The sequence below is a fragment of the Balaenoptera musculus genome, chromosome 4, assembly GCF_009873245.2.
Source record: "Balaenoptera musculus isolate JJ_BM4_2016_0621 chromosome 4, mBalMus1.pri.v3, whole genome shotgun sequence".
Classification (NCBI taxonomy): domain Eukaryota; kingdom Metazoa; phylum Chordata; class Mammalia; order Artiodactyla; family Balaenopteridae; genus Balaenoptera; species Balaenoptera musculus.
The window spans coordinates 86,121,959-86,149,386 of NC_045788.1; the positions used below are offsets into that span (position 1 = coordinate 86,121,959).

General features: G+C 36.7%; 1 protein-coding gene across 1 annotated transcript in view; it reads left to right on the forward strand.

Annotated features, from left to right (window-relative positions):
• SLC9C1 (solute carrier family 9 member C1) overlaps positions 1-18,605 on the forward strand; it is a 102,140-nt gene extending 83,535 nt beyond the window's left edge. The window contains exons 23-27 of the mRNA XM_036849684.1: positions 6,234-6,365; positions 6,499-6,684; positions 8,197-8,320; positions 16,257-16,321; positions 18,525-18,605. Of these exons, the coding sequence (XP_036705579.1) occupies positions 6,234-6,365; positions 6,499-6,684; positions 8,197-8,320; positions 16,257-16,321; positions 18,525-18,605 (588 nt within the window). The remainder of the gene's footprint in view (positions 1-6,233; positions 6,366-6,498; positions 6,685-8,196; positions 8,321-16,256; positions 16,322-18,524) is intronic.
• Positions 18,606-27,428: the final 8,823 nt, after the last annotated feature.

Here is a 27,428-nt window from a genome sequence, read left to right on the forward strand (position 1 = left end):
CCATGATCCTGCTGAGCTGAGATGGGAGAGATAAGAATTTGTGGCAGCTAAAGTGGTTGGAATCTGTAGAACTGGGCATAGGAGCAGGAGTTGCACAGAGGGAGAACTGAGGAATCTGTGTGGTGGTTCTCCACAAGTCCTTGGTTGAGGGATAGGGTGCACATGCACAAGATGAGACAAAACTAAATTATCAGATTGCTAAGAATGGACCAGAGATATTAGAGGTCAAGCAGTGCCAAGGATTTGAGATGTTTAAGGTTCTATCTTGCCGGAAAGGATAGAACTTTTAAAACCTCAGGCATGGGGGTGAGAGGACAGAAGGAATAGACCTTAGGAGTAAATACCATGACTTAGTAAGGTTAGCTCTAGATTTACTATAACAAAGCCTGAGAGCAAGCCCTGGCAGGCTTCACAGTGGAGACAGAATTTGGAGGTTAAGTACCACTAAATTACACAATCATGGAAAATACCTAGAGTTTTCTACTGATTAAACAAATCAACCTATACAAGCTCAAGGTTATCAGACAGTAAATGAAGGGCCTACTACAACAAAAATAAGCAGTGCTCAAAGGAAGATAACAGAATCTGGAATCTCTACAATTTATCATCAACAATCATGAATTGCTAAACAAGCAAAGAAACATGAACATGTGACCCATAGTGTGTGTGTGTGTGTGTGTGTGTGTGTGTGTGTGTGTTTGGAGGTTGGTGGGTTAATAAATAAAAAACCAACAGTGAGATTGCCCAGAATATGGATTAAATGAGGACATGAAAGCGTTATTCTTATAGTTCTTATTCCCTTTAGTTCTTATTCAAAGAACTAAAGGGAAATATGTTCAAGCAGCTAAAGGAAAATATAATCTTTATGAGAGAAGACATAGGAAATACTGAAAAATAGAAAAGAATCTAAAGGAAATTTTAGAACTTAAAAGAGTAGTTTGGAGATGGCAGTAAAAGAGTCAGGGAAGGAAAAAAGCCACTAATAAAGGCAAATATGTAGTAAAAGTTGTGGATCAGTTAATTAAACTATTACAAGATTAAAAGACAAAAAATTGTAAAATCAACTATAGCTACAATAAATAGTTAGGGATAAAAATGAAGATGTAAAATATGACATCGAAAACACAAAACCTGAGACAAGGGAGTAAAAAAAGTAGATATTTTAGAATGTGTTTGAACTTAAATGACTATCTGTTTAAAATAAGTAGATATAGCTATAGGTCAACATATATGAACCCCATAGTAACCGCAAATCAAAAATTTACAATAGATACACAAAAACTAGAGAAAAAAGGAACACAAGCCTACCACTAAAGAAAATCATCAAACCACAAGGGAAGAAACGAAAAATGGAGAAAGGAACAGATAACTACAAAAACAGCCAGAAAACAAGTAACAAATAGCAATAAGTATGTATGTATCAATAATCATTTTAAATGTCAATGGACTAAATGCTCCAATCAAAAGACATAGGCTGGCTGATTGGATAAAAAAAAACAAAACCCATTTATATGCTGCTTACCAGAGACTCACTTCAGAGCTAAAGATACACACAGACTGAAAGTGAGGGTATGGAAAAAGATATTTCATGCAAATAGAAATAAGAAAGCTCTGGTACCAATACTCACATCAGGCAAAATAGACTTTAAAACAAAGTCTATAACAAAAGGCAAAGAAAGGAATTATATGATGATAAAGGGATCAATAAAAGAAGAGGACATAACACTCATTAACATATATGCACCAAATATAAGGAGCATCTAAATATATAAAGCAAATATTAACAGACATAAAGGGAGAAACTGACAATACAGTAATAGCAGGGGACTTTTAATGCCCCATTTACATCAATGGACAGATCACCCAGACAGAAAATCAATATGGAAACAGTGGTCTTAAATGACATACAAAACCAGTTGGACTTAATAAATATCTACAGAACTTTCCATTCAAAAACAGCAGAAGACAAATTCTTTTCAAGTGTACATGGAATGTTCTTCAGGATAGATCACATACTAGTCCACAAAACAAGTCTTGACAAATTTAAGAAGAGAGAAATTATATCAAGCATTTTCCCCAACCACAATGATATGAAACTAAAATCAATTACAGAAAGAAAACTGGGAAAAACACAAACACGTGGAGACTATTGGACTTCCCTGGTGGTGCAGTGGTTAAGAATCTGCCTGCCAATGCAGGGGACACAGGTTCAAGCCCTGGTCTGGGAAGATCCCACATGGCATGGAGCAACTAAGCCTGTGTGCCACAACTACTGAACCTGTGCTCTAGGGCCCATGAGCCACAACTACTGAGCCTGCGTGCCACAACTAGTGAAGCCCTTGCACCTAGAGCCTGTGGTCCACAACAAGAGAAGCCACTGCAATGAGAAGCCTGTGTACCACAGCGAAGAGCAGCCCCCACTTGCCACAACTAGAGAAAGCCCGTGCACAGCAACGAAGACCCAACGCAGCCAAAAATAAATAAATAAATAACAAAGAACATGTTACCAAAAAAACCAGTGGGTCAATGAATAAATCAAAGAGGATATCAGAAAATACCTCAAGACAAATGAAAATAAAAACACAACTTTGCAAAATCTGTGGGACACAGCAAGAGCAGTTCTAAGAGGGAAGATTCTAAGCAATACATGACTACAATACATGACTACTACTGTGAAAAAAAAGAAAGAAAATTACAGGCCAATATCTATGATGAATATAGATGCAAAAATGCTTGATAAAATATTAGCAAACTGAATTCAACAATATATAAAAAAGATCATACACCATGACCAAGTGGAATTATTCCAAGGATGCATGGATGGTTCATTATCTACAAATCAATCAATGTGATTCACCACATTAACAAAATGAAGGATAAAAATCACACGATCATCACAGGAGACACAGAAAAAGGATTTGACAAAATTCAACATTCATTCATGATAAAAACCCTCATCAAATTTGGTATAAAGAAAACATATCTCAACATAATGAAAGCCATTTATGACAAATCCACAGCTAACATCACACTCAATGGTGAAAAGCTGAAAGCTTTTCCTCTACAGTCAGGAACAAGACAAGGATGCTCACTCTTGCCACTTATATTTAATGTTCCATTGGAAGTCCTAGCCACAGAAATCAGAGAAGAAAAACAAATAAAAGGCATCCAAACTGGAAGCAAAGAAGTAAAACTGTCACTATTTGCAGATGACAAAATCCTAAAGTCTCCACTGAAAAAACTATTAGAACTAATAGAGGAATTCAGTAAAGTTGCAGAGTACAAGATTAATATACTGCTTTTCAATATACAAATAACGAACTATCAGAAAGAGAATAAAAGAAAACAGTCCCGTTTAACACATCAAAAAGAATAAAATATATAGGAATAAGCTTTACCAAAGAGGTAAAAGACTCTGAAACTATAAAACATTGATGAAGGAAATTAAAGATAATACAAAGAAATGGAAAGATATCCTGTGTTCATGGATTGGAAGAAAATATTGTTAAAATGTCCATACTACCCTAAGTAGTCTATAGATTTAATGCAATCCTTATCAAACTACCCATGACATTTTTCACAGAACTAGAACAAATAATCCTAAAATTTATATGGAACTACCAAAGACACAAAATTGCCAAAGCAATCTTGAGAAAAAAGAGCAAAGCTGGAGATAGCATGCTCCCTGACTTCAGACTATGCTACAAAACTTCAGTCAGCAAAACAGTATGGTACTGGCACAGGAACAGACACAGATTAATGGAACAGAATAGAGAACCCAGAAATAAACCCATGTACTTATGGTCAACTAATCTACAACAAAGAAGGCAAAAATATGCAATGGAGAAAAGACAGGCTCTTCAGTAAGTGTTGCTGGGAAAACTGGACAGCTACATGTAAAAATGAAATTAGAACTTTTTCTCACACCATGTACAAAATAAACTCAAAATGAATTAAAGACCTAAATGTAAGACTGGATATTGTAAACTCCTAGAAAAGAGCATAGGCAAAACACTCTTTGATATAAATCGTAGCAATATTTTTTTGGATCTGTCTCCTAAGGCAAAGGAAACAAAAACAATCTTACAAGATTTTCCATGGCAAAGGAAACCATTGACAAAACAAAAAGACAACTTATTGATTGGGAGAAAATATTTGTAAATTACATGACTAATAACAGGTTAATATCAAAATATATAAGCAGCTCATATAATTCAATATCAAAACAACTCAATTATATAATGCACAGAAGACCTGAACAGATATTTTCCAAAGAAGATATACAGAAGGCCAACAGGCACATGAAAAGATGCTCATCATTGTTAATTATCAGAGAAATGCAAATCAAAACCACAATGCGATATCAGCTCACCTCTGTCAGAATGGCTATCATCAAAAAGTCTACAAATAACAATGGGACTTCCCTGCCAGTCCAGTGTTTAAGACTCCGTGCTTCCACTGTAGGGGCCCCAGGTTTGATCCCTGGTTGGGGAACTAAGATCCCACATACTGCATGGTGCGGTCAAAAAGTGGGGAAAAAAAAGTCTGCAAATTACAAATGTTGGTGAGGATGTGGATAAAGGGAGGCCTAGTACACTGTTTGTGGGAATGTAAATTTGTGCCACTATGGAAAACAGTATGGAGGTTCCTAAAAACTAAAAATAGAGCTACCATATAATCCAGGAATTCTGCTCTTGGATAGGCATATGAAGAAAATGAAAACATTAATTCGAAAAGATACATGTACCCCAATGTTCACAGTAGTATTATTTATAACAGCCAAGACATGGAAGCAACCTAAGTGGTAATATATATATATTATATACATATATATGGTAATATTACTAAGCCATAAAAAAAGAATGAAATTCTGACATTTGCAACAACATGGATGGACCTGGAGGGTATTATATTTAGTGAAATAAGTCAGACAGAGAAAGACAAATACTATAAGTTATCACTTATATGTGGAATCTAAAAAAAGAAAACAAACAAATTAATATGACAAAACAAAAATGGACTCACAGATACAGAAAACAAATTAGTGGTTACCAATAGGGAGAGGGAAGGGGGTGGGACAAAATAAGGGCAGAGGATTAAGAAGTACAAACTACTATGTGTAAAATAAATAAGCTACAAAAATATATTGTACAGTACAGGGAATAAAGTCAATACTTTGTAATAACTTTAAATGGAGTATAATATATAATAATACTGGATCACTCTGTTGTACACCTGTAACTAGTATAATATTATAAATCAACTATGCTTCAATTTTAAAAATTGGGCAAAGGATTTGAACAGATACTTCACAAAAGAATATACAAATGGCCCATAAACACATGAAGAAGATAATCAATATCATTAGCTCTCAGAGAAATGCAAATTAAAATCATGATAAGTTATCACTACACACCTACTACATTGGCTAAAAATAAAAAAAACTGAACACAAGGTATTAGCAAGGATGTGAAGCAACTGAAATTCTCATACATGGCTAGTTAAAGGGTAAAATGTTACAACTTCATCTGAAAACAGTTTGGCAGTTTCTTATAAGGTTAAATACACACTTACCCTATTACCCAGCAACCCCACTCATAGATACTTACTAAGAGAAATTAAAACCAACATACACAATGTCTTGTGTATTCATAGCAGCTTATTCCTAATAGCCAATAGTCTGTTCATTGTTAGTATCCGCATTTTATTATTGACCAAAACACTTGCTCCCCTCAAATAATATGTTTTTAGAAATAGTTATGTCTTTAGAAAAGATTAAATGATCTTTGATACTTGGTTTTCTATTTTTTTCAGAATCTATAAGGATAATAAAGAACCTCTCATTGGATCATGTAGTCTTTTAGTGCTTAGTGTATGACAAGATTGCACAAATATTTACTAAATAGATACATTTTATTAGGTTTCCAGGCAATAACATGAATCTATATAAATTAAATTATTAGCTTTAATGTTACATATATAAATGAGAAAACCTCATTTCATTAAATCATGGGTACACAGGATGAAATGTTAAACTGATACCCTCTGGGACTTCCCTGGCGGTCCAGTGGTTAAGACTTCACCTTCCAATGCAGGGAGTGTGGGTTCCATCCCAGGTTGGGAAACTAAGATCCCACATTCTTTGCAGCCAAAAAACCAAAACATAAAACAGAGCAATATTGTAACAAATTCAATAAAAGACTCAAAAAAAATTGATATCCTCTTTTTTCCAGGCATACTTTATTCCCAAACATCACTTGTATGAAGCTTTTGAACAATTCTGTCCTCACATTGAATATAAAATGTGGCTAAAACTTGGACTTTCTATTACTGCCAAAAAAATCAGGGAGCATTTATCTTATGAGGTAAGAGGTGTTTATATAAAATTGTACTTCTCTCTGAGTGAAATTGCCCTAAAGTATTGTTAGAAATTAACTATTTAGGAATTTATGTTAAACTTTATAAACAATAGACTATGAAATTGTGTTTTTCTTATAGGATTGGAATTACAAGATGCAGTTAAAACTCTGTAATGTTTATGTAAAAGATATACCAAAGAACACCAAAACTGATATCTATGATGAAACTGTAATTTATGTCATCCTCATTCATGGAGCTGTGGAAGATTGTCAGTTACGAAAAGCTTATAAGGCTCCTTTCTTAATTCCTATAACATGCCATCAGGTAAAGAAATATTGATTCATATCTTCAGGTCAATATGCCGTTTGTCCAACAATGTGTTAATATTAGAAAAATTGTCACTTTTCCACCTTCCCATTCTCTCCCTTTCCCCCACCACCTCCGTGTACACACACACACACACACACACACACACACACCAAATTAATTGATTGCTTTGGCACTGGGTAGCCCAAACACCAAGCTATTCCTATTCACTGTCAATGAATTAGGCCAAGCTATACATTTTGACTGCAGTTAGATTTTGGTGCAACTGTAAATAGCAAAAGAGGACCTATTAAGTTCATGTACATATTGCAGAAGGACTACTCTCTCTGGGCTATAACAGCAGTGTTCTAAAAATGTTCTGTCAGTCCCATGCTGAAGTGAGTACCAAGGTATTTCCCCAGCTACATTGAAAGTGAATGTACAAATGAAGGACTTCTCATATTTAAGCCGCTGGGTTACCCTTCCAATTAAAATGAGATGCTGTGCCATGAGAAGAAAGAAAGAAGACTGTATTATGTATGTGTCTGTGTGTGTGTCTGTGTGTGTGTGTGTGTGTGTGTGTGTGTATTGGGGTAGAGTAAGAGAGGCACATGTCAGGAGGAATCAGAGGACGCATAAAATACAGCTAAAGAAAGTAAGTTGAAAGAGGGACCTAGAGTCAATTAAATCAGGCATTTTTTTAAAGCAACTATGACAGAAACAGTGCTAGATGCTAAAGTGGTCAAGACGAATGAGACTTTCAGCTTGCCCTCAAGAGATCTCTCAACCAAGCGGAAAGAAACATATATAAATAGATGAATAAACATTTACAGCTATGGTAGAAGTGCTTAAAAGGTAGATTTGGGACACAAGAAAAAAACTGAGGTGGGAATAAGAGGAATCCTAAGCTGAGAAACAGTCACAAGAAAATTTTCTACGTGGATGCCACTAGCACCAATTTGATGCCAAGTGAGAGGAAGTAAAACATTATTCTTAACTATGGTGCTCCCCAACTCTATTCTTGAATACATAATAATAGAGCTTAGTTGGGGGTGCTGGTTGGGAATTTAGATGACCAAGTAAGAGATTTTCGAGGCAGACCAAACCTGCCCAACTCTGTCTACTCTACTAGGCATAAAGCTCTGCTCACTGTGGATTTGGGCACCAATGTTATTCAAAGCATATTGAAGACAGTCACAAGGTTGGAAGATTTCTTGAAATCCATTGATTTTCAAACTTTCTTCCTGCCACATAGAAAAACCTTCTGGGTGATATTTTAAAGGGTCATTGATGATTAACTCTTGATTATTTTTCTCAGTTGTAATAAAAATGAGCAAAATAATTAAAACTCAGTGAAAGTATGTAGAATATTGACTCTCACAAGACTAACATATCCAGGTATTTAAAGATATCTAATATCTATTGATATTGTCAATTTTCAGGCCCAGATATTTAGAGAGGGTCTGAGATAGTAGCCTAACAGAGAAACATTCAACTGTATGATATAGCTTGTAATCTGTCAACTTTCAGATACAAGGCACTGAAGATTTCACAAAGGTAACAATTGTTCAAACTGCGATTGATTCAAATAAATTCAGGTGGAACACTAGAAAGTATATAGCTTCACGTAAACCAGCTCATCCTGCAGCATCAGGTATGTTAGATTTCTTTGAGTAATTGGGAACTTACTTTCCTTTTGTAAAATAGTCGTATATGTATTTGGAAACTTGTAGGCATTCTACCTAGAGTATTGAGGAATCCTTTTAACTGCCATATTTGATATCCAATGTGTGAATTAAAACTGAGAACATCTAAGTTATTAGAAATTTTAATATTTAATCTATAAAAACAAACACATATAATTATAATATGTATTATATATTATACACATTATTTGTGTATAAAAGTAATTAATGAGGGAATTTCTAATTCTTCCCAAAAGTTAAAATATTTTATATAGCAGTAATAATGAAAATATTGCTGCACTGTCTGAACAACAGAGATATAAATCATGCGACTAAATAAATAACCTTATTATTTTTAAAAACATTTTTTGAATTTTATTTATTTTTTTATACAGCAGGTTCTTATTAGTCATCGGTTTTATACACATCAGTGTATACATGTCAATCCCAATCGCCCAATTCATCACACCACCACCCCCACCCCCCACCGCTTTCCCCCTTGGTGTCCATACGTTTAGTCTCTACATCTGTGTCTATTTCTGCCCTGCAAACTGGTTCATCTGTACCATTTTTCTAGGTTCCACATATATGCGTTAATATACAATATTTGTTTTTCTCTTTCTGACTTACTTCACTCTGTATGACACTCTCTAGATCCATCCATGTCTCCACAAATGACCCAATTTCGTTCCTTTTTATGGCTGAGTAATATTCCATTGTATATATGTACCACATCTTCTTTATCCATTGGGCTATCGATGGGCATTTAGGTTGCTTCCATGACGTGGCTATTGTAAATAGTGCTGCAAGGAACATTGGAGTGCAGGTGTCTTTTTGAATTATGGTTTTCTCTGGGTATATGCCCAGTAGTGGGATTGATGGATCATATGGTAATTCTATTTTTAGTTTTTTAAGGAACCTCCATACTGTTCTGCGTAGTGACTGTATCAATTTACATTCCCACCAACAATGCAAGAGGGTTCCCTTTTCTCCACACCCTCTCCAGCATTTGTTGTTTGTAGATTTTCTGATGATGCCCATTCTAACTGGTGTGAAGTGATACCTCATTGTAGTTTTGATTTGCATTTCTCTAATAATTAGTGATGTTGAGCATCTTTTCATGTGCTTCGTGGCCGTCTGTATGTCTTCTTTGGAGAAATGTGTATTTAGGTCTTCTGCCCATTTTTGGATTGGGGTGTTTGTTTCTTTAATGTTGAGCTGCATGAGCTGTTTATATATTTTTGAGATTAATCCTTTGTCCATTGATTCGTTTGCAAATATTTTCTCCCATTCTGAGGGTTGTCTTTTCATCTTGTTTATGGTTTCCTTTGCTGTGCAAAAGCTTTGAAGTTTCATTAGGTCCCATTTGTTTATTTTTGTTTTTATTTCCATTACTCTAGGAGGTGGATCAAAAAAGATCTTGCTGTGATTTATGTCAAAGAGTGTTCTTCCTATGTTTTCCTCTAAGAGTTTTATAGTGTCCGGTCTTACATTTAGGTCTCTAATCCATTTTGAGTTTATTTTTGTGTATGGTGTTAGGGAGTGTTCTAATTTCATTCTTTTACATGTAGCTGTCCAGTTTCCCCAGCACCACTTATTGAAGAGACTGTCTTTTCTCCATTGTATATCCTTGCCTCCTTTGTCATAGACTAGTTGACCATAGGTGCGTGGGTTAATCTCTGGGCTTTCTATCTTGTTCCATTGATCTATGTTTCTGTTTTTGTGCCAGTACCATATTGTCTTGATTACTGTAGCTTTGTAGTATAGTCTGAAGTCAGGGAGTCTGATTCCTCCAGCTCCATTTTTTTCCCTCAAGACTGCTTTGGCTATTCGGGGTCTTTTGTGCTCCATACAAATTTTAAGATTTTTTGTTCTAGTTCCGTAAAAAATGCCATTGGTAATTTGATAGGGATTGCATTGAATCTGTAGATTGCTTTGGGTAGTATAGTCATTTTTACAATATTGATTCTTCCAATCCAAGAATATGGTATATCTCTCCATCTGTTGGTATCATCTTTAATCTCTTTCTTCAGTGTCTTATACTTTTCTGCATACAGGTCTTTTGTCTCCCTAGGCAGGTTTATTCCTAGGTATTTTATTCTTTTTCTTGCAGTGGTAAATGGGAGTGTTTCCTTAATTTCTCTTTCAAATTTTCATCATTAGTGTATAGGAATGGAAGAGATTTCTGTGCATTAATTTTGTATCCTGCAACTTTACCAAATACGTTGATTAGCTCTAGTAGTTTTCTGGTGGAATCTTTAGGATTCTCTATGTATAGATCATCTCATCTGCACACAGTGACAGTTTTACTTCTTCTTTTCCAATTTGTATTCCTTTTATTTCTTTTTCTTCTCTGATTGTCATGGCTAGGATTTCCAAAACTATGTTGAATAATAGTGGTGAGAGTGGACATCCTTGCCTTGTTTCTGATCTTAGAAGAAATGCTTTCAGTTTTTCACCATTGAGAATGATGTTTGCTGTGGGTTTGTCATATATGGCCTTTTTTATGTTGAGGTAGGGTCCCTCGATGCCCACTTTCTGGAGAGTTTTTATCATAAATGGGTGTTGAATTTTGTCAAAAGCTTTTTCTGCATCTATTGAGATGATCATATGGTTTTTCTTCTTCAATTTGTTAATATGGTGTGTCACATTGATCGATTTGCATATATTGAAGAATCCTTCCATCCCTGGGATAAATCCCACTTGATCATGGTGTATGATCCTTTTAATGTGCTGTTGGATTCTGTTTGCTAGTATTTTGTTGAGGATTTTTGCATCTATATTCATCAGTGATATTGGTCTGTAATTTTCTTTTTTTGTAGTATCTTTGTCTGGTTTTGGTATCAGGGTGATGGTGGCCTCATAGAATGAGTTTGGGAGTGTTCCTTCCTCTGCAATTTTTTGGAAGAGTTTGAGAAGGATGGGTGTTAGCTCTTCTCTAAATGTCTGATAGAATTCACCTGTGAAGCCATCTGCTCCTGGACTTTTGTTTGTTGGAAGATTTTTAATCACAGTTTCAATTTTATTCCTTGTGATTGGTCTGTTCATATTTTCTATTTCTTCCTGGTTCAGTCTTGGAAGGTTATACCTCTCTAAGAATTTGTCCATTTCTTCCAGGTTGTCCATTTTATTGGCATAGAGTTGCTTGCAGTAGTCTCTTAGGATGCTTTGTATTTCTGCAGTGTCTGTTGTAACTTCTCCTTTTTCATTTCTAATTTTATTGATTTGAGTCCTCTCCCTCTTTTTCTTGATGAATCTGGCTAATGGTTTACAAATTTTGTTTGTCTTCTCAAAGAACCAACTTTTAGTTTTAATGATCTTTGCTATTGTTTTCTTTGTTTCTATTTCATTTATTTCTGCTCTGATCTTTATGATTTCTCTCCTTCTGTTAACTTTGGGTTTTGTTTGTTCTTCTTTCTCTAGTTCCTTTAGGTGTAAGGTTAGATTGTTTATTTGAGATTTTTCTTGTATCTTGAGGTAGGCTTATATAAATATAAACTTCCCTCTTAGAACTGCTTTTGCTGCATCCCATAGGTTTTGGATCATTGTGTTTTCATTGTCATTTGTCTCTAAGTATTTTTTGGTTTCCTCTTTGATGTCTTCAGTGATCTCTTGGTTATTTTGTAACGTATTGTTTAGCCTCCATGTATTTCTGTTTTTTACATTTTTTTCCATGTAATTGATTTCTAATCTCATAGTGATATGGTCAGAAAAGATGCTTGATATGATTTCAATTTTCTTAAATTTACTGAGGCTTGATTTGTGACGCAAGATATGATCTATCCTGAAGAATGTTCCGTGTGCACTTGAGAAGAAAGTGTAATCTGCTGTTTTTGGATGGAATGTCCTATAAATATCAATTAAATCTATCTGGTCTTTTGTGTCATTTAAAGCTTGTGTTTCCTTATTTATTTTCTGTTTGGCTGATCTGTCCATTGGTGTAAGTGAGGTGTTAAAGTCCCCCACTATTTTTGTGCTACTGTCGATTTCCTCTTTTGTAGCTGTTAACAGTTTCCTTATGTATTGAGGTGCTCCAATGTTGGGTGCATATATATTTATAATTGTTATATCTTCTTCTTGGATTGATCCCTTGATCATTATGTAGTGTCCTTCATTGTCTCTTGTAACATTCTTTATTTTAAATTCTATTTTATCTGATATGTGTATTGCTACTCCAGCTTTCTTTTGATTTCCATTTACATGGAATATCTTTTTCCATCCCCTCACTTTCAGTCTGTATGTGTCCCTAGGTCTAAAGTGGGTCTCTTGTAGACATAATATAGATGGATCTTGTTTTTGTATCCATTCAGGAAGCCTGTGTCTTTTGGTTGGAGCATTTAATCCATTCAGGTTTAAGGTAACTGTCGATATGTGTGTTCCTATGACCATTTTCTTAATTGTTTTGGGTTTGTTTTGTAGGTCCTTTTCTTCTCTTGTGTTTCCCACTTAGAGAAGTTCCTTTAGCATTTGTTGTAGAGCTGGTGTGGTGGTGCTGAATTCTCTTAGCTTTTGCTTTTCTGTAAAGCTTTTGATTTCTCCATCGAATCTGAATGAGATCCTTGCCGGGTATAGTAATCTTGGTTATAGGTTCTTCCCTTTCATCACTTTAAGTATATCATGCCACTCCCTTCTGGCTTGTAGAGTTTCTGCTGAGAAATCAGCTGTTAACCTTATGGGAGTTCCCGTGTATGTTATTTGTCGTTTTTCCCTTGCTGCTTTCAATAACTTTTCTTTGTCTTTGATTTTTTCCAATTTGATTACTATGTGTCTCGGTGTGTTTCTCCTTGGGTTTATCCTGTATGGGACTCGCTGCACTTCCTGGACCTGGGTGGCTATTTCCCTTCCCATGTTAGGGAAGTTTTCGACTATAATCTCTTCAAATATTTTCTCTGGTCCTTTCTCTCTCTCTTCTCCTTCTGGGACCCCTATAATGTGAATGTTGTTGCGTTTAATGTTGTCCCAGAGGTCTCTTAGGCTGCCTTCATTTCTTTCCATTCTTTTTTCTTTATTCTGTTCCACGACAGTGAATTCCACCATTCTGTCTTCCAGGTCACTTATCTGTCCTTCTGCCTCCGTTATTCTGCTATTGATTCCTTCTAGTGTAGTTTTCATTTCAGTTATTGTATTGTTCATCTCTGTTTGTTCTTTAATTCTTCTAGATCTTTGTTAAACATTTCTTGCATCTTCTCGATCTTTGCCTCCATTCTTTTTCCGAGGTCCTGGATCATCTTCACTATCATTATTCTGAATTCTTTTTCTGGAAGGTCGCCTATCTCCACTTCATTTAGTTGTTTTTCTGGGGTTTTATCTTGTTCTTTCATCTGGTACATAGCTCTCTGCCTTTTCATCTTGTCTATCTTTCTGTGAATGTGGTTTTTGTTCCATAGGCTGCAGGATTATGGTTCTTCTTGCTTCTGCTGTCTGCGCTCTGGTGGATGAGGCTATCCAAGAGGCTTGTGCAAGTTTCCTGATGGGAGGGACTGGTGGTGGGTAGATCTGACTGTTGCTCTGGTGGGCAGAGCTCAGTAAAACTTTAATCCACTTGTCTGCTGATGGGTGGGGCTGGGTACCCTCCCTGTTGGTTGTTTGGCCTGAGGCAACCCAACACTGGAGCCTACCTGGGCTCTTTGTTGGGGTTAATGGCAGACTCTGGGAGGGCTCACGCCAAAGAGTACTTCCCAGAACTTCTGCTACCAGTGTCCTTGTCCCTGCAGTGAGCCACAACCACCCCTCGCCTCTGCAGGAGACCCTCCAACACTAGCAGGTAGGTCTGGTTCAGTCTCCTCTAAGGTCACTGCTCCTTCCCTGGGTCCCGATGCACACGCTACTTTGTGTGTGCCCTCCAAGTGTGGAGTTTCTGTTTCCCCTACTCCTGTCGAAATCCTGCAATGAAATCCCACTAGCCATCAAAGTCTGATTCTCTAGGAATTCCTCCTCCTGTTGCCAGACCCCCAGGTTGGAAAGCCTGACTTGGGGCTCAGAACCTTCACTCCAGTGGGTGGACTTCTGTGGTATAAGTGTTCTCCAGTCTGTGAGTCACTCACCCAGCAGTTATGGGATTTGATTTTACTGTGATTGTGCCCCTCCTACCGTCTCATTGTGGCTTCTCCTTTGTCTTTGGATGTGGGGTATCTATTTTGGTGAGTTCCAATGTCTTCCTGTGGATGATTGTCCAGCAGCTAGTTGTGATTCTGGTGTTCTCGCAAGAGGGTGTGAGAGCATGTCCTTCTACTCTGTCATCTTGGTTCAGGGCCCCAATAAATAACCTTATTATAAAGCCTATTCTTCATACAAACTTTGCATGAATAAAGTTGAATCAGAACATAAATGATTATTTAATAAATACTATTAAGCCATTGATTAAAATTTGGAAAATGAGTTTGAGGTAGATTTTAAAATTAAATAGTAAATAATTAAATTATGGAATAAATAGTAATATAATTTAATATTTATCATTTCACTGAAAGGGACATAGTTCTAAACTTAGAAATATAGAAATTAATTTTAAAATTCTGTGTCAATAAAAATATTACCAATCAAGAGATCAGCAAAGGACAATTCATGGAAGAAAAGTTATATTGAAAACAACATGTAAAGAAGTTCAACACTACTACCATTTAAAGAAACAGAAATTAAATATTGGTCTGTTTAATTAGTGAGATTTTTAAAGAATTATAATGCCTAATACTCAAAAAAAAATGTTGTGAATCTGATATACATTCTTACCTTGATACCAGTACTAATTGATAAAATAAATTTATCACAGGATTCCAAAAGCCATAAAAGTATTTATATCCTTTGCCTAAATAATATAATTTCTATATATGTCAATTATACCTCAATAAAAAATTAATTAATAGTATAATTTCTAGACATTTATTGTAAAGAAATAAAGCAGAAAAGTGAAAAAGGTAATTGAGCATTATTTATAAAACTAAAAAGTAGAAGTTATCAAAATGGCTAATGATAAATGAATGGTTAATTAAATTAACACATTAGTCAACATGATTAAATGCTAAATAACCTTTAAACAATTAATTTCCCATGTAGTAACTTGGAAAAGACCAATGATACATGTCAAGTGAAAATACCAATGATACAACATTGTGTTGCTAATATTAAACAAATTTTATCTTTATTATGTTACAATCATATACCTTTGAATCCATGTGGACACACAATACTGTCATCACATGAGTCTCCTCTCATCTTTAGATTAAGCAGAAATGGGACATGGTATTGAAACCTTCACCATCTTCTCTTTCTTCAGCCATCTCCCCTCCCCACTCTCTAAAACATAGCCATACCAAACGGCTAATGGTTCACATAATCTGGGAGACCTCACATTTGCACATTCCTTCTTTTCCTTCTGCCTGGAGCTTCTAAACATGCCTCTCCCCACATCTCTCCATTCCATGGAGCTAACTTCTTATTCTTCAAATCTCAGCATCACTGATACATTCCAAATTCACAACACTTCACTCTCCCGTGTGCTCCCATAGCCCGCTATGCACACAGTCATATTTTCCCATTTTTTATTTTTTTTGCTGGTCCGTCTTCTCCAAGAGGGCACAGAGCATAACTCGTTTGTTTTCTTATGTATCCCCATTGCTTACCAATGGGCCTGGCATGCTCAATGCATATTAATATAAAAGTATTTTGGGGATGGTGGGACAATAGATGATTTTGTCTCTCTACTTTCCAAACCATCTGCACAATTGTTACACAATCTTTATAATAGAGGATTTTTAATCCCTTTTTTGAAAAGTGACCCCACTTGTTACCAATTGAAATTACCACCAATTTCAGATCACAGGTCCTGGGTGTAAGTGACTTGAACGTGGTTGACTTTGAGAGTCGGACTACTTGATACAGTCCTTTGTTTCAGTGCTTGAACTAATGCAGTCTTTTTTGAAGCAGCTGAAAGCAGAACCAATGAAGAACATCCTCAAGAAGAGACAAGTACTCAGGTAAACTGAGAAATACAGTGAAAGTACAATCAGCCCTCCATATCCTAGAACACGGAACCCGTGGATACTGGGCGCCGACTGTACTATGCCACTTTATATAAGAGGCTTAAGCATCCATGGATTTTGGTCCTTGTGGGAAGAGGGAATGTGGTCCTGGGACCAATCCCCTGCCGATACCTAGGGACGACTCTACCTCACTAGATCTACACCAGCCTACCTGTAGACTGGATTTTAGGGAGTTCCAGGTGGGGTAGAGAGTTTATTTATTTATTTTTTTAATACATTTTCTTTTTTTAAATTGAGGCATATTTTTAAAATTTATTTATTTTATTTTATTTATTTTATTTTTGGCTGTGTTGGGTCTTCGTTGCTGCATGTGGGCTTTTCTCTGGTTGCAGCGAGCGGGGGCTACTCTTCATTGTGGCATGCAGGCTTCTCATTGTGGTGGCTTCTCTTGGGAGCACAGGCTCTAGGCATGTGGGCTTCAGTAGTTGTGGCACACAGGCTCAGTATTTGTGGCACACGAGCTTATTTGTTCCGCGGCATGTGGGATCTTCCCGGACCAGGGCTCGAACCCATGTCTCCTGCATTGGCAGGCAGATTCTTAACCACTGCGCCACCAGGGAAGCCCAGTTGAGGTATATTTGACATATTAGTTTCGGGGAGAATTTATTTTTAATTCTTGTCTTTTCCAAACTGGTTGTATTTTTCCAGGAGATGTTGATTATCATGACCAGAATCTGAGAAATATCTACTACAAATACATCAGAAAATTGTATATTTGATTGTTAAAAATGTTTTACATCAGTTAAGTCTACTTGCTCTATTAGCAGTAGGCATCAAACTCAAAACACATGCTCCCTTTCCCCTGAAACTCTCCTCATGAGTGTATGTTGAATGAAAGGTGATTATAGGTCCCATGGGGGAGGTTGAAGGTGTTTTTCTCATGTCTGTCTTAAACTCAAATGTGTCAAAGTTCTCAGGTCTTCAAGAGGCCAATACTCTTCTTTAACACACATGTTCTCATTCTGCATAAAAGCAGGAAGTTCACTTTCTCCCTAAGTATTTTGGAGTCTTCCTGGGGAAGCTTTTCCTCAAACCCTCCCTGGTTGTTGCTTGTTACCTGGAACTCCTGACCCAATAGCTCTGGGGCTAAGAGTATGGGCTCTAGCATGAAATTCTCTGGTTTGTCTCCTGGTTCCATCACATATTAGCCATGTGACCTTGGACAAGTTTCTCAACCTGCCTGAGCATCACTTTTTCCCTGTCTATAAAACAAGGATAATAACGATGCCTATTTCATACAGTGCGACTACATGGGGATTAAAGAAATGGGAAGTACGCTGCATAGTATTTGACATATAACAAGCAATACATACACAAAATGTCTATTATTCTTTGTTAACCCCTTCTTAACATTGTAAACTACTTCTCCAAACCTCTTTTGCTCTCCCCATATTAATTTTCTAAAAAAATATGGATACAGTCACCTCCTCTAATTCTCCCAAACACAGTTGCTGCTGAGGACTAGGAAATAACAAAGGGAAATTACAATTAAAAAACAAAAAAAGAGGAGGAAGGCACTTAAGATAAAATATTAGATGGCTTCGTCTAGCTTACCGATTAAGCCATCTTTCTCCTTAGCCCTGGCAGGCTGCCAAGCCTGTAGGAGTCATCTTAATAGCATATTTGAGGGGATGGAGGGAGGAGCCAGGGAAGCTAGTGCTCTCCTGGTACATTTTGCCCCGAAATGCTGCTTTTTCTTAATTAAGAAAAATGATTGCATGATGGTTGCTAATATGGAGGAAGTAGTGTTAAAGTGAGAGACAGTCCATTAAATGGTAGAAACATCAGCTAGTGAGACATACAGAGATCAACAAATTGTGTTATTTAGTAAACGCTTTTTTCTCCCTGATGTCAGATCTTGGCTATGTTTCTGAGCCAGCTCCCTTCCTACTCCCCTCAAACCATTGCCCTACTACTACCACCCCAGAATTGTAGCTTTACCTTTATATAATCAAAAAGCCTGACACAACATAAAGTGACTCCTTACAAAATGTTTTGGTCCCCACACAGTGCTGTCACTGGCAGAAGTCCCAGTTCTAGGTGCCCTGATCTACAGACCAGATTTGACACCAGCTCTGCTTTATAAATCTGACCCTTATTAACAGTCTCAGACTTTGACTCCTACCTCCATTTTTAGAATCAACAGCCTACAGAATCAATTGTTAAGACCACGGAGGATAAGAACATCTATGAGGACACCTATAATAAGCCTAAATGAAAGTCTGGTAAGCTGCCTCAGTTTCTCCAACATGATCAGGATCACACCTGTCCCCGGAGATGTGAAGGAAGCCAGTTTATTTGCCTTTGTGTGATAGTATGATTATACCACCTTCCACTAGCCAGAATGCTGCTAATGGCACTAGCTCTAAATTCGAATTTGGAAAATTAATTTTAAAATAAGATTCCTTTATCTGGATTTCTGAAAACCTTATAGTCTCGTGGTTCCCTCTCTATATTCTGCTATTTAGCCTCACACATAACACTGGTTGCTCCCAATTTGGAGGTCATTTTTCAGGCAGCCATGCACTGTGGAAAATGTAAACAGGCAATAAGCTATGACTTCATGTCCCAAAGTTTAGTTATGTTCTAGTTAAGGAGACAAAACATACCACACAGAAGGCAATTAAAATAACAATATGAGATACAACGTGGACAGCATCAGCTGAAGCTAAATGAATTCAAAAGAGAAAAAGTAGCTACTGAGCATAAACAAAGTCTTTGTAGAGAAATGAAGCGGATACTCAGAATAGAAGACACAAGAGAGCAAGACTTTGGGGGAACAATGAGTAGACCAGCCTGACTGTTGGCCATTCAAAATGTGGTGTCTCTGGGGAAATATGTGTTTATAAGTGCTTTATATGACTCTATGTTACTTTAAGAATATCACTGGGTTAAAAATGACCTTCAGATAAATCTTATCTCCATTTAAAAAACGTTAGCTCTTGCATACCACTTCCTATGGCAAAGATCATATTTAAAAATAGATTTAAAAGGTAACAATACACCATCGAAAAGGTGTTTGCAAGAATTATTTGCAGCACATGGGAAAAATGTATACAAAATGATGAGGAAAACACTATGATTCCAACAGGCAAACTTATGAACAGCCAGTTCAGGGAAAAGACAATACCCAGAATATAGAGAAAATTAAAAATGCAAAACTAAACAACAATGAAGATTAACATTTGTTTTTTTAAATAAGCAACTTTTATTCAATGGTAGAATTATTTCCTTTGAAATAACTGAAAATAGAGTGATACTTGTTTTCTCATATTTAGCTGGTAGATAAGTAAAAGTAATTTGTTAACAAAAGTCATAAAAATGCTTACACTCTTGGGCTCAGTGTTTTTTGAAAAAATCAATCTGAAAATTGACATCCAAAGAGAGTAAAAATCAGTCCAAAGAGAGTAATCCAAAGTATTCAAGTAGACATATGTACAACATGTCTAGTACACTACTATTTCTAGGGGCAAAAAATTTAAAAGAGCCTAAGTGTTCAACAATGAGAAAGTGTATCATTTCACTACAGAACATCCATACACGGAGTATCATAAAACCATGAAAAAGACTGGTTGAGTAGTCCAATGTAAAATATAAAAGCTGAAGGCAAAACTGTACTTATACCTTGTTTAGCATAAAACAAGGCCAGAAAAGATAAATCCAAATGATGTAATTAAGTGGAAAGGTGAGAGTAGGGATGGGCTTATTTACCTCTCTTATTTTATGCAGTTTTATTACTCTTATAATGAAAAATATGACTGTAAAACTATCAAGCATTATTCAAATATAAATTACTTTAAAGTTGTATTTTCTTTTTTACCACCCTTTACACTCAGCAATCCATAGTGTTTGGAAAGGGAGTGGTAATAGCCAGAGCTGAAACTCAGTGAGTGATAATGACTCCAGTGAGTTATTCCCACAATGGAAAACCCTCTTCCTGATAATGCATAAAATACCCCTGTCTGGTTCAGCAGACGCCAAGGGCTACTTGGATTCGGACTCCCAGTTTAAATCACGCTGCCACCCCTTTATGAGGATGAATGATTCACACTCACTTGCTCAACTTCCTTCCTTGGCCTCATCAATAATGACCAGATGTTTCTGGTGAGAATGAAAATGACACTCCAATACATCCTATCCCAGGTTGTGGGTCAATGTTGAAAGATTCCAAAGTTCTTTTGCCTTTGTTTTCTTTCCTTTTCATTTTTTTAGAAATGGTTGACAAGGCTGTTTTGAAGACTGACACATGCATTGATTGGCACTTGCTGTCACGGGATGCCTCCTGTTTTTGAAATGCATTTCCCTACCTCAAGAGGGAGCAACTTCGCGTTGGATCCTGTGTGAATGTTCTTGGTGCCACAAGGAAAGAAGTTTGGACCTTGCAACTGTTCCGTTTAAAATACTTCTTTTGCAAAATTTCCTTGATTTAAAATATCTGTTATTTAAAATATGTGAAACACCCCAGAAAATTTTAGAGTGAGTTTTGGTTTTAGAGCCAGAAAATGAGCTTATGCCGCCTCAATAATTTGCATATTACTCTTAGAGCAAAAATAGTTTGCTTCACTTTATGAAAATTAAATGCTATTAAAATGTATTTTAAATGTTGCTCTTGAACCAAGTATTGATTTTTGTCACTCATTGCACTTCACTCATTTTGGAAGCACTCAGTGAATTAAAATAGCAAAGAATGGAAATGGATTTAGACTGAACCATGTAACTCAGTCCTAAGTGAAACTGCCAGTGTCCATTTTGTTCATCATTATATTTACAGCAGTGACCACAACGCCCAGCACATAATTTTAAAAGGTAATCTTAACAGTGAAGAGATATTGTGTGCTTTCTGTATGCTGGTATATGACAAATGCTGTACAGTTATGAACTTACATAATCTTCACAACAACCATGTAGGGTAGGTACTATTATTTCCAATTTACAAATGAGTAAATTGAAAGAGTGAGTGCGAGCAATTTGCCGAAAACCTCCCAGCTAGTAAGAGGCAGAGCAGAGATTTGAAAACAAGCCTGTGATTAGCTATTTTACCATATGGTAAGTCTCCAGTATGGTAAGTCTTAAATAAGTATCTGAAGAATTTATAAAAATTTAAATATATGTCTTTAGGATCATGCTTCCACCCAGGGGTTGGGAGATGTTATTCCAAACTTTTTTCTTGCTACAACTGGTGGGAGGCACAGCTTTCAGAAGCCAAGTGTAGAGACTCCATTCACAAAATGCGCTTGTGGAGAAGACAGTTTGGTTTGTTGCTGTTGGGAAAGTCAAATCAAACTGCTATCACTTCTCTCCAAAACTAAACTCAACCAGTTCTTTTCCAGTGATAGTTACATGACAGCTCTTTTAATGTCTGAAGAGACATTATTTTTTATTACTGAGATGTAGTTGATGTACAATACTATACAAGTTACAGGTGTACAACATAGTGATTCACAATTTTTAAGGTTATACTTCATTTTTAGTTATTATAAAATATTGGATATATTCCCCGTATTGTACAATATATCCTTGTAGCATATTTATTTTACACATAATGGTTTGTACCTCTTAATCCCCTATCCCTATATTGCCCCCTCCCCCTTCCCACTGATAACTACTGCTTTGTTCTCTATACCTGTGAGTCTGTTTCCTTTTTGTTATATTCATTAGCTTGTTTTATTTTTTAGATTCCACATGTAAGTGATATGTATTTGTCTTTCTCTGTCTGACTTATTTCACTTAGCATAATACCTGAGGGATCTTATTAATGAGTACCTTTCCTCTCCTGAGTTCTGAACCAAGTGAAAATTAAGACAGAGGATTAAGGCACTTAGAAACTAAAACACACACATCCCACTCTCCCCACACAGACACACACACCTTTATTAGTGACTGAGCTGACATGGAATACATGGTTGCCTTTTGACTCCCAGATTGGGATAGATTTACCACTGTAGGCATTTACCATTAAGCTTACTGCATAGCTGAGAACAGTAGAAAATAAGATTTCTAAGGGCAAGTTCGCCCCCAAAAGGAATCAGGAAGAAGGGGCTGGACAAAGAACATCCAGATTCTGCTTCCAAATTCATTAACCTGATAAGCCACTCCACATCAGCAGAATGAATGAGGAGGTGGTGACAGGCCAGGAGTGTTAAGGCAATGGAGAGTGAAGCCCTCAATCTGGAACCAGAAATCAGGAGGGGGAAGAAGTGCTCTCTGCCAGTAGCCATCACTGACAGCGAGCTTAGTGTGCACCAGGCACTCTTCTGAGGGTCTTGCCCTCATTTCAGCTTAAGCCATCACTACATGAACTTTAGGTGGTAGGTACTATCATCATCCCATTTTAAAGAGAAAGTAATGGAGCTTAAAGAATCCAGAAAATTGCTCAAAGTCACAGCTAGACGTGATGACACTGGTACTCAAATCACCCAAATACATTCAGAATAATTTACAATGCTTTTTAAGTTCTCTAGATTTTTTTGGGGTGGGGAGGAGGGGGGTGGAAATCTAAGCCAATGGAGAAGAGAAGGATACACTCCAAAAAATATTAGTCATTGTCAGTGTCTGACTAGGTCCGTGTCCTTGAGGGTAAACATTTCCACGTGGGGAAAGAAGCCTGAACAAGGCACTGAGATATGAAATAATTGCAGCACCTTGCAAGGTGTATACCCACCCTCCTCAGCAGGGTATGGTGATTGTGTGCCCAGGACTCCTCCTTCACCAGAAAGAATGTAATGCCAATTTTGGCCTGAGAAAGGTGCTTAGAGCTCATTTCCGCTTGACTCCTCAGGGGAAGCCCACTTATTTGCTTACAAGGCCCAGAATATTGTCTGTTTTTAATATTTTTAGATAAGGGCTTTACTTGGTCTTTTGACCCTTGGAATTTTATTTTTAACTTAGCTTTTAACTTTTACAGTGTTTAAACCTAGTTTGTATTTTTTTTTCCCTCCAGAAACATAACTTAACTTTCTATATTCTATGTTAGTCTTACTAATGAAAAACAGGAAACTTTGCTGATGAAGGAATATTCTTCCCAAGGGTCATTCGTTCTGAAACAGTAGCCCAAGAAATGACAGGGAAGAGTGCTATACCATCCACCTGCCTGGGTACATTGTAGGAGCCCTCTCAGTGAGCTGAACAAATTCCCATTTTGTTTCAAATAGTCCCCTTATCAGTAAAAATAATCCTCTTGGGCTTCCCTGGTGGCGCAGTGGTTGAGAGTCTGCCTGCCAATGCGGGGGACACGGGTTCGAGCCCTGGTCTGGGAGGATCCCACGTGCCGCGGAGCGGCTGGGCCCGTGAGCCACAATTACTGAGCCTGCGCGTCTGGAGCCTGTGCTCCGCAACAAGAGGGGCCGCGATAGTGAGAGGCCCGCGCACCGCGATGAAGAGTGGCCCCCACTTGCCACAACTGGAGAAAGCCCTCGCACAGAAACGAGGACTCAACACAGTCATAAATAAATAAAAATTAAAAAAAAAAAAAAATTAAAAACTACTTAGCCTTGGGCAGTAAATGGACACATTTTAAAAAAAAAATAAAAAATAAAAAATAAAAAAAAATAATCCTCTTGTTTTATTATTGCCCCCAGCAAGTCATATGCTAACATCCCTCCCCCAAAGCTCACTTAGAGAGGTATTGGAGCTGTGTTGCTACCTCCTTTTTGAAACCAAATACTCCTTATATAAACAAACGATCCCTTTTAAAATTGCATCAAAATAAATAAATTAATTAAATACTTAGGAACAAACCTCACCAAGGAGGTGAAAGACTTACATGCTGAGAACTACAAAACATTAATAAAGGAGACTGAAGATGGTTCAAAGAAATGGAAAGATATTCCATGCTTCTGGATTAGGAGAATTAATATTGTTAAAATGGCCATAATGCCCAAAGCAATCTACAGATTTAATGTGATCCTTATCAGATTACCCATGACAATTTTTACAGAACTAGAACAGATAATCTTGAAATTTATATGGAACCATAAAAGACCCAGAATTGCCAAAGAAATCCTGAGGAAAAAAACAAAGCAGGAGGCATAACCCTCCCAGACTTCAGACAATACTGCAAAGCTACGGTAACCAAAACTGTGTGGTATTGGCACAAAAACAGACAGATCAATGGAACAGAATAGAGAGCCCAGAAATAAAACCACACACTTATGGACAATTAATCTTTGACAAAGGAAGCAATAATATACAATAGAGAAAAGACAGTCTCTTTAGCAAGTGGTGTTGGGAAAGTTGGATAGCCTCACATAAGTCAATGAAGCTAGAATGCACCCTCACACCATACACAAAAATAAACTCAAAATGGCTTAAAGGCTTAAACATAAGACAAGACACCATAAAACTCCTAGAAGAGAACATCGGCAAAACATTCTCTGACATAAATCGTGCCAATGTTTTCTTAGGTCAGTCTCCCAAGGCAATAGAAATAAAAGCAAAAATAAACAAATGGGACCTAATCAAGCTTATAAGTTTTTGCACAGCAAAGGAAACCATAAAAAAATTAAAAGACAACCTACACACTGGGAGAAAATATTTGCAAATGATGCAACCAATAAGGGCTTAATTTCCAAAATATACAAACAGCTCACACAATTCAATAACAAAAAACCACAAACAATCCAATCAAAAAATGGGCAGAAGACCTAAATAGAAATTTCTCCAGAGAAGACATACAGATGGCCAAGAGGTACATGAAAAATGCTCTTCATCGCTAATTATTAGAGAAATGCAAATCAAAACTACAATGAGGTACCACCTCACACTGATCAGAATGGCCATCATTAAAAAGTCTACAAATAATAAATGCTGGAAAGAGTGTGGAGAAAAGAGAACCCTCTTACACTGTTGGTGGGAATGTAAATTGGTGCAGCCACTATGGAAAACAATATGGAGGCTCCTCAAAAAACTAAAAATAGGATTGTCATATGATCCAGCAACTCCACTCTTGGGCATATACCCATACAAAACTGCAATTGAAAAGATATATGCACCCCTATGTTCATAACAGCACTATTTATAATAACCAAGACATGGAAACAACCTAAATGTCCATTGACAGATGAATGGATAAAGAAGATGTGGTGTATATATACAATGGAATATTACTCAGCCATTAAAAAGAATGAAATAATGCCATTTGCAGCAACATGGATGGACCTAGAGATACTAAGCAAAGTAAATCAGAAAGAGAAAGACAAATACCATGTGATATTACTTATATGTGGAATGTAAAATATGACACAAATGAACAGATCTATGAAACAGAAACAGACTCACAGACATAGAAGACAGACTTGTGGTTGCAGGGCAGGGGAGAAATATTGGGAGTTTGGGATTAGCAGGTGCAAACTATTATATATAGGATGGGTAAACAACAAAGTCTTACTATATAGCACAGGGAAATATATTCAATATCCTGTGATAAACCATAATGGAAAAGAGTATATATGTGTATAACTGATTCACTTTGCTGTACAGAAATTAACACAACACTTTAAATCAACTATATTTCAATACAATTTAAAAAAATAAAACCAAATGCTCCTTAATGAGGAATATCAGCAATTAACAGTCATAGTTTTCAGACACATAACTCTCTGACATTAGGCAGGATTCCTAATCAACTCATATTATGTACCAAAAAGTAAGTAGTTAGAAAATTATACTCAGGAAGACCTTTCAATATTATCCCATCATGCAGCCTTCACCCTGTCTATGAGACTTTTTTCAGGGAAGGCAGAATGGTGATGTCTTAACTAAGCCATTATATTCCTGACTCTATAAGAATTCTTAAGTAAACCAATTCTTTTCCTGTCATAAAATGCTCCAAAATGATTTTCCTTAGCATAAATAGCTCTCCCAGCTCCCATCTCTAATCACAAAAGTCTAAAAAGGACTACCTAGGGCTTGATTTATACCATCTGTTTTTTTGAGACTGAAAAAGTTCAAAGAATCACTCTTATCCAAAAGACCTCTAACCGGCCTTGGCAGCTGAAGTCAGTCTGAAGTTGAAAGTGCCAACTAAATGTCACTCGCCATCTGGTTCTACAAGGATTGAGTCATTGGCCACATAAGAACTGAGAAGCCATAACACACTCCAGACATGTAAATATGTTTCAGCCTTTCTGGACACATTGGAGTGATACAGACCTAAGTTCAAAGTCAAGGCCATCTTTCCACAAGTACTTATTGAATAGGAAAATGAATAAAGTGCACGCCCTGTTTGCACTTATATCCTAGATTACTATTGGGGTGTCTTGAGCAAGTCCCTTGACTTCTGTGAGCCTAGTGTCCTCATCCATAATATAGAGGAAATGGTATTTATCCCATAGAATTCTTGCATGAACTAATAAGAAATTATACCTAAAACATTTAACGCAGTACGTAGATTATAGAAAGCTCTCAACAAATGATTATTCTAATTATACTATCCTATGATCTTGGAGATATAGCAAAACAGGCTTTGCATTGGTAATTAATTCTCTTACAGTAATGCCTAAGGATAGGAAAGTTAATTTAAAGATTCCAACTCAACCTTCCTCTGATTTCACCATCATCTGCTTACAAACATCCAGGCTTTTATTTAGAATTTAATGCATATAATTTCTCATATGTATTAGGCACTGGAGTAAGCACCAAGAAGGACAGAGAATGTATGATTCGAAGATTTGTTACTTTGGCTTCTTTGTGTGGGTGTGAGTATTTCTGGACTTTCATTTGTGGAGCAGAGGTAGATTATTTAGTCCAGAGTTGTTTTCACAGCAATAAATGTGCATATTATACGTGTCCTGCTCCTTCCTGCTACCTTACACAATCATAAGAAATTTTCATGATCAGTAGCTAACGCTTCCACAGCTCAGCTTCTCCATCTAATGGCCTGAGTAAAACTCAAAGTTGAAAGTTAGGGAGCAATCCCCAGCCTTTTCTTAAATTATAATGGAAGGTTGATTTCCAACACTCACCCCTATGGTGTTGACTCTCTGAACGCAAAGAAGGCTTTGCTCAACACTGGAACTAATGAAGCCACCCTTGGGGCAGAGTC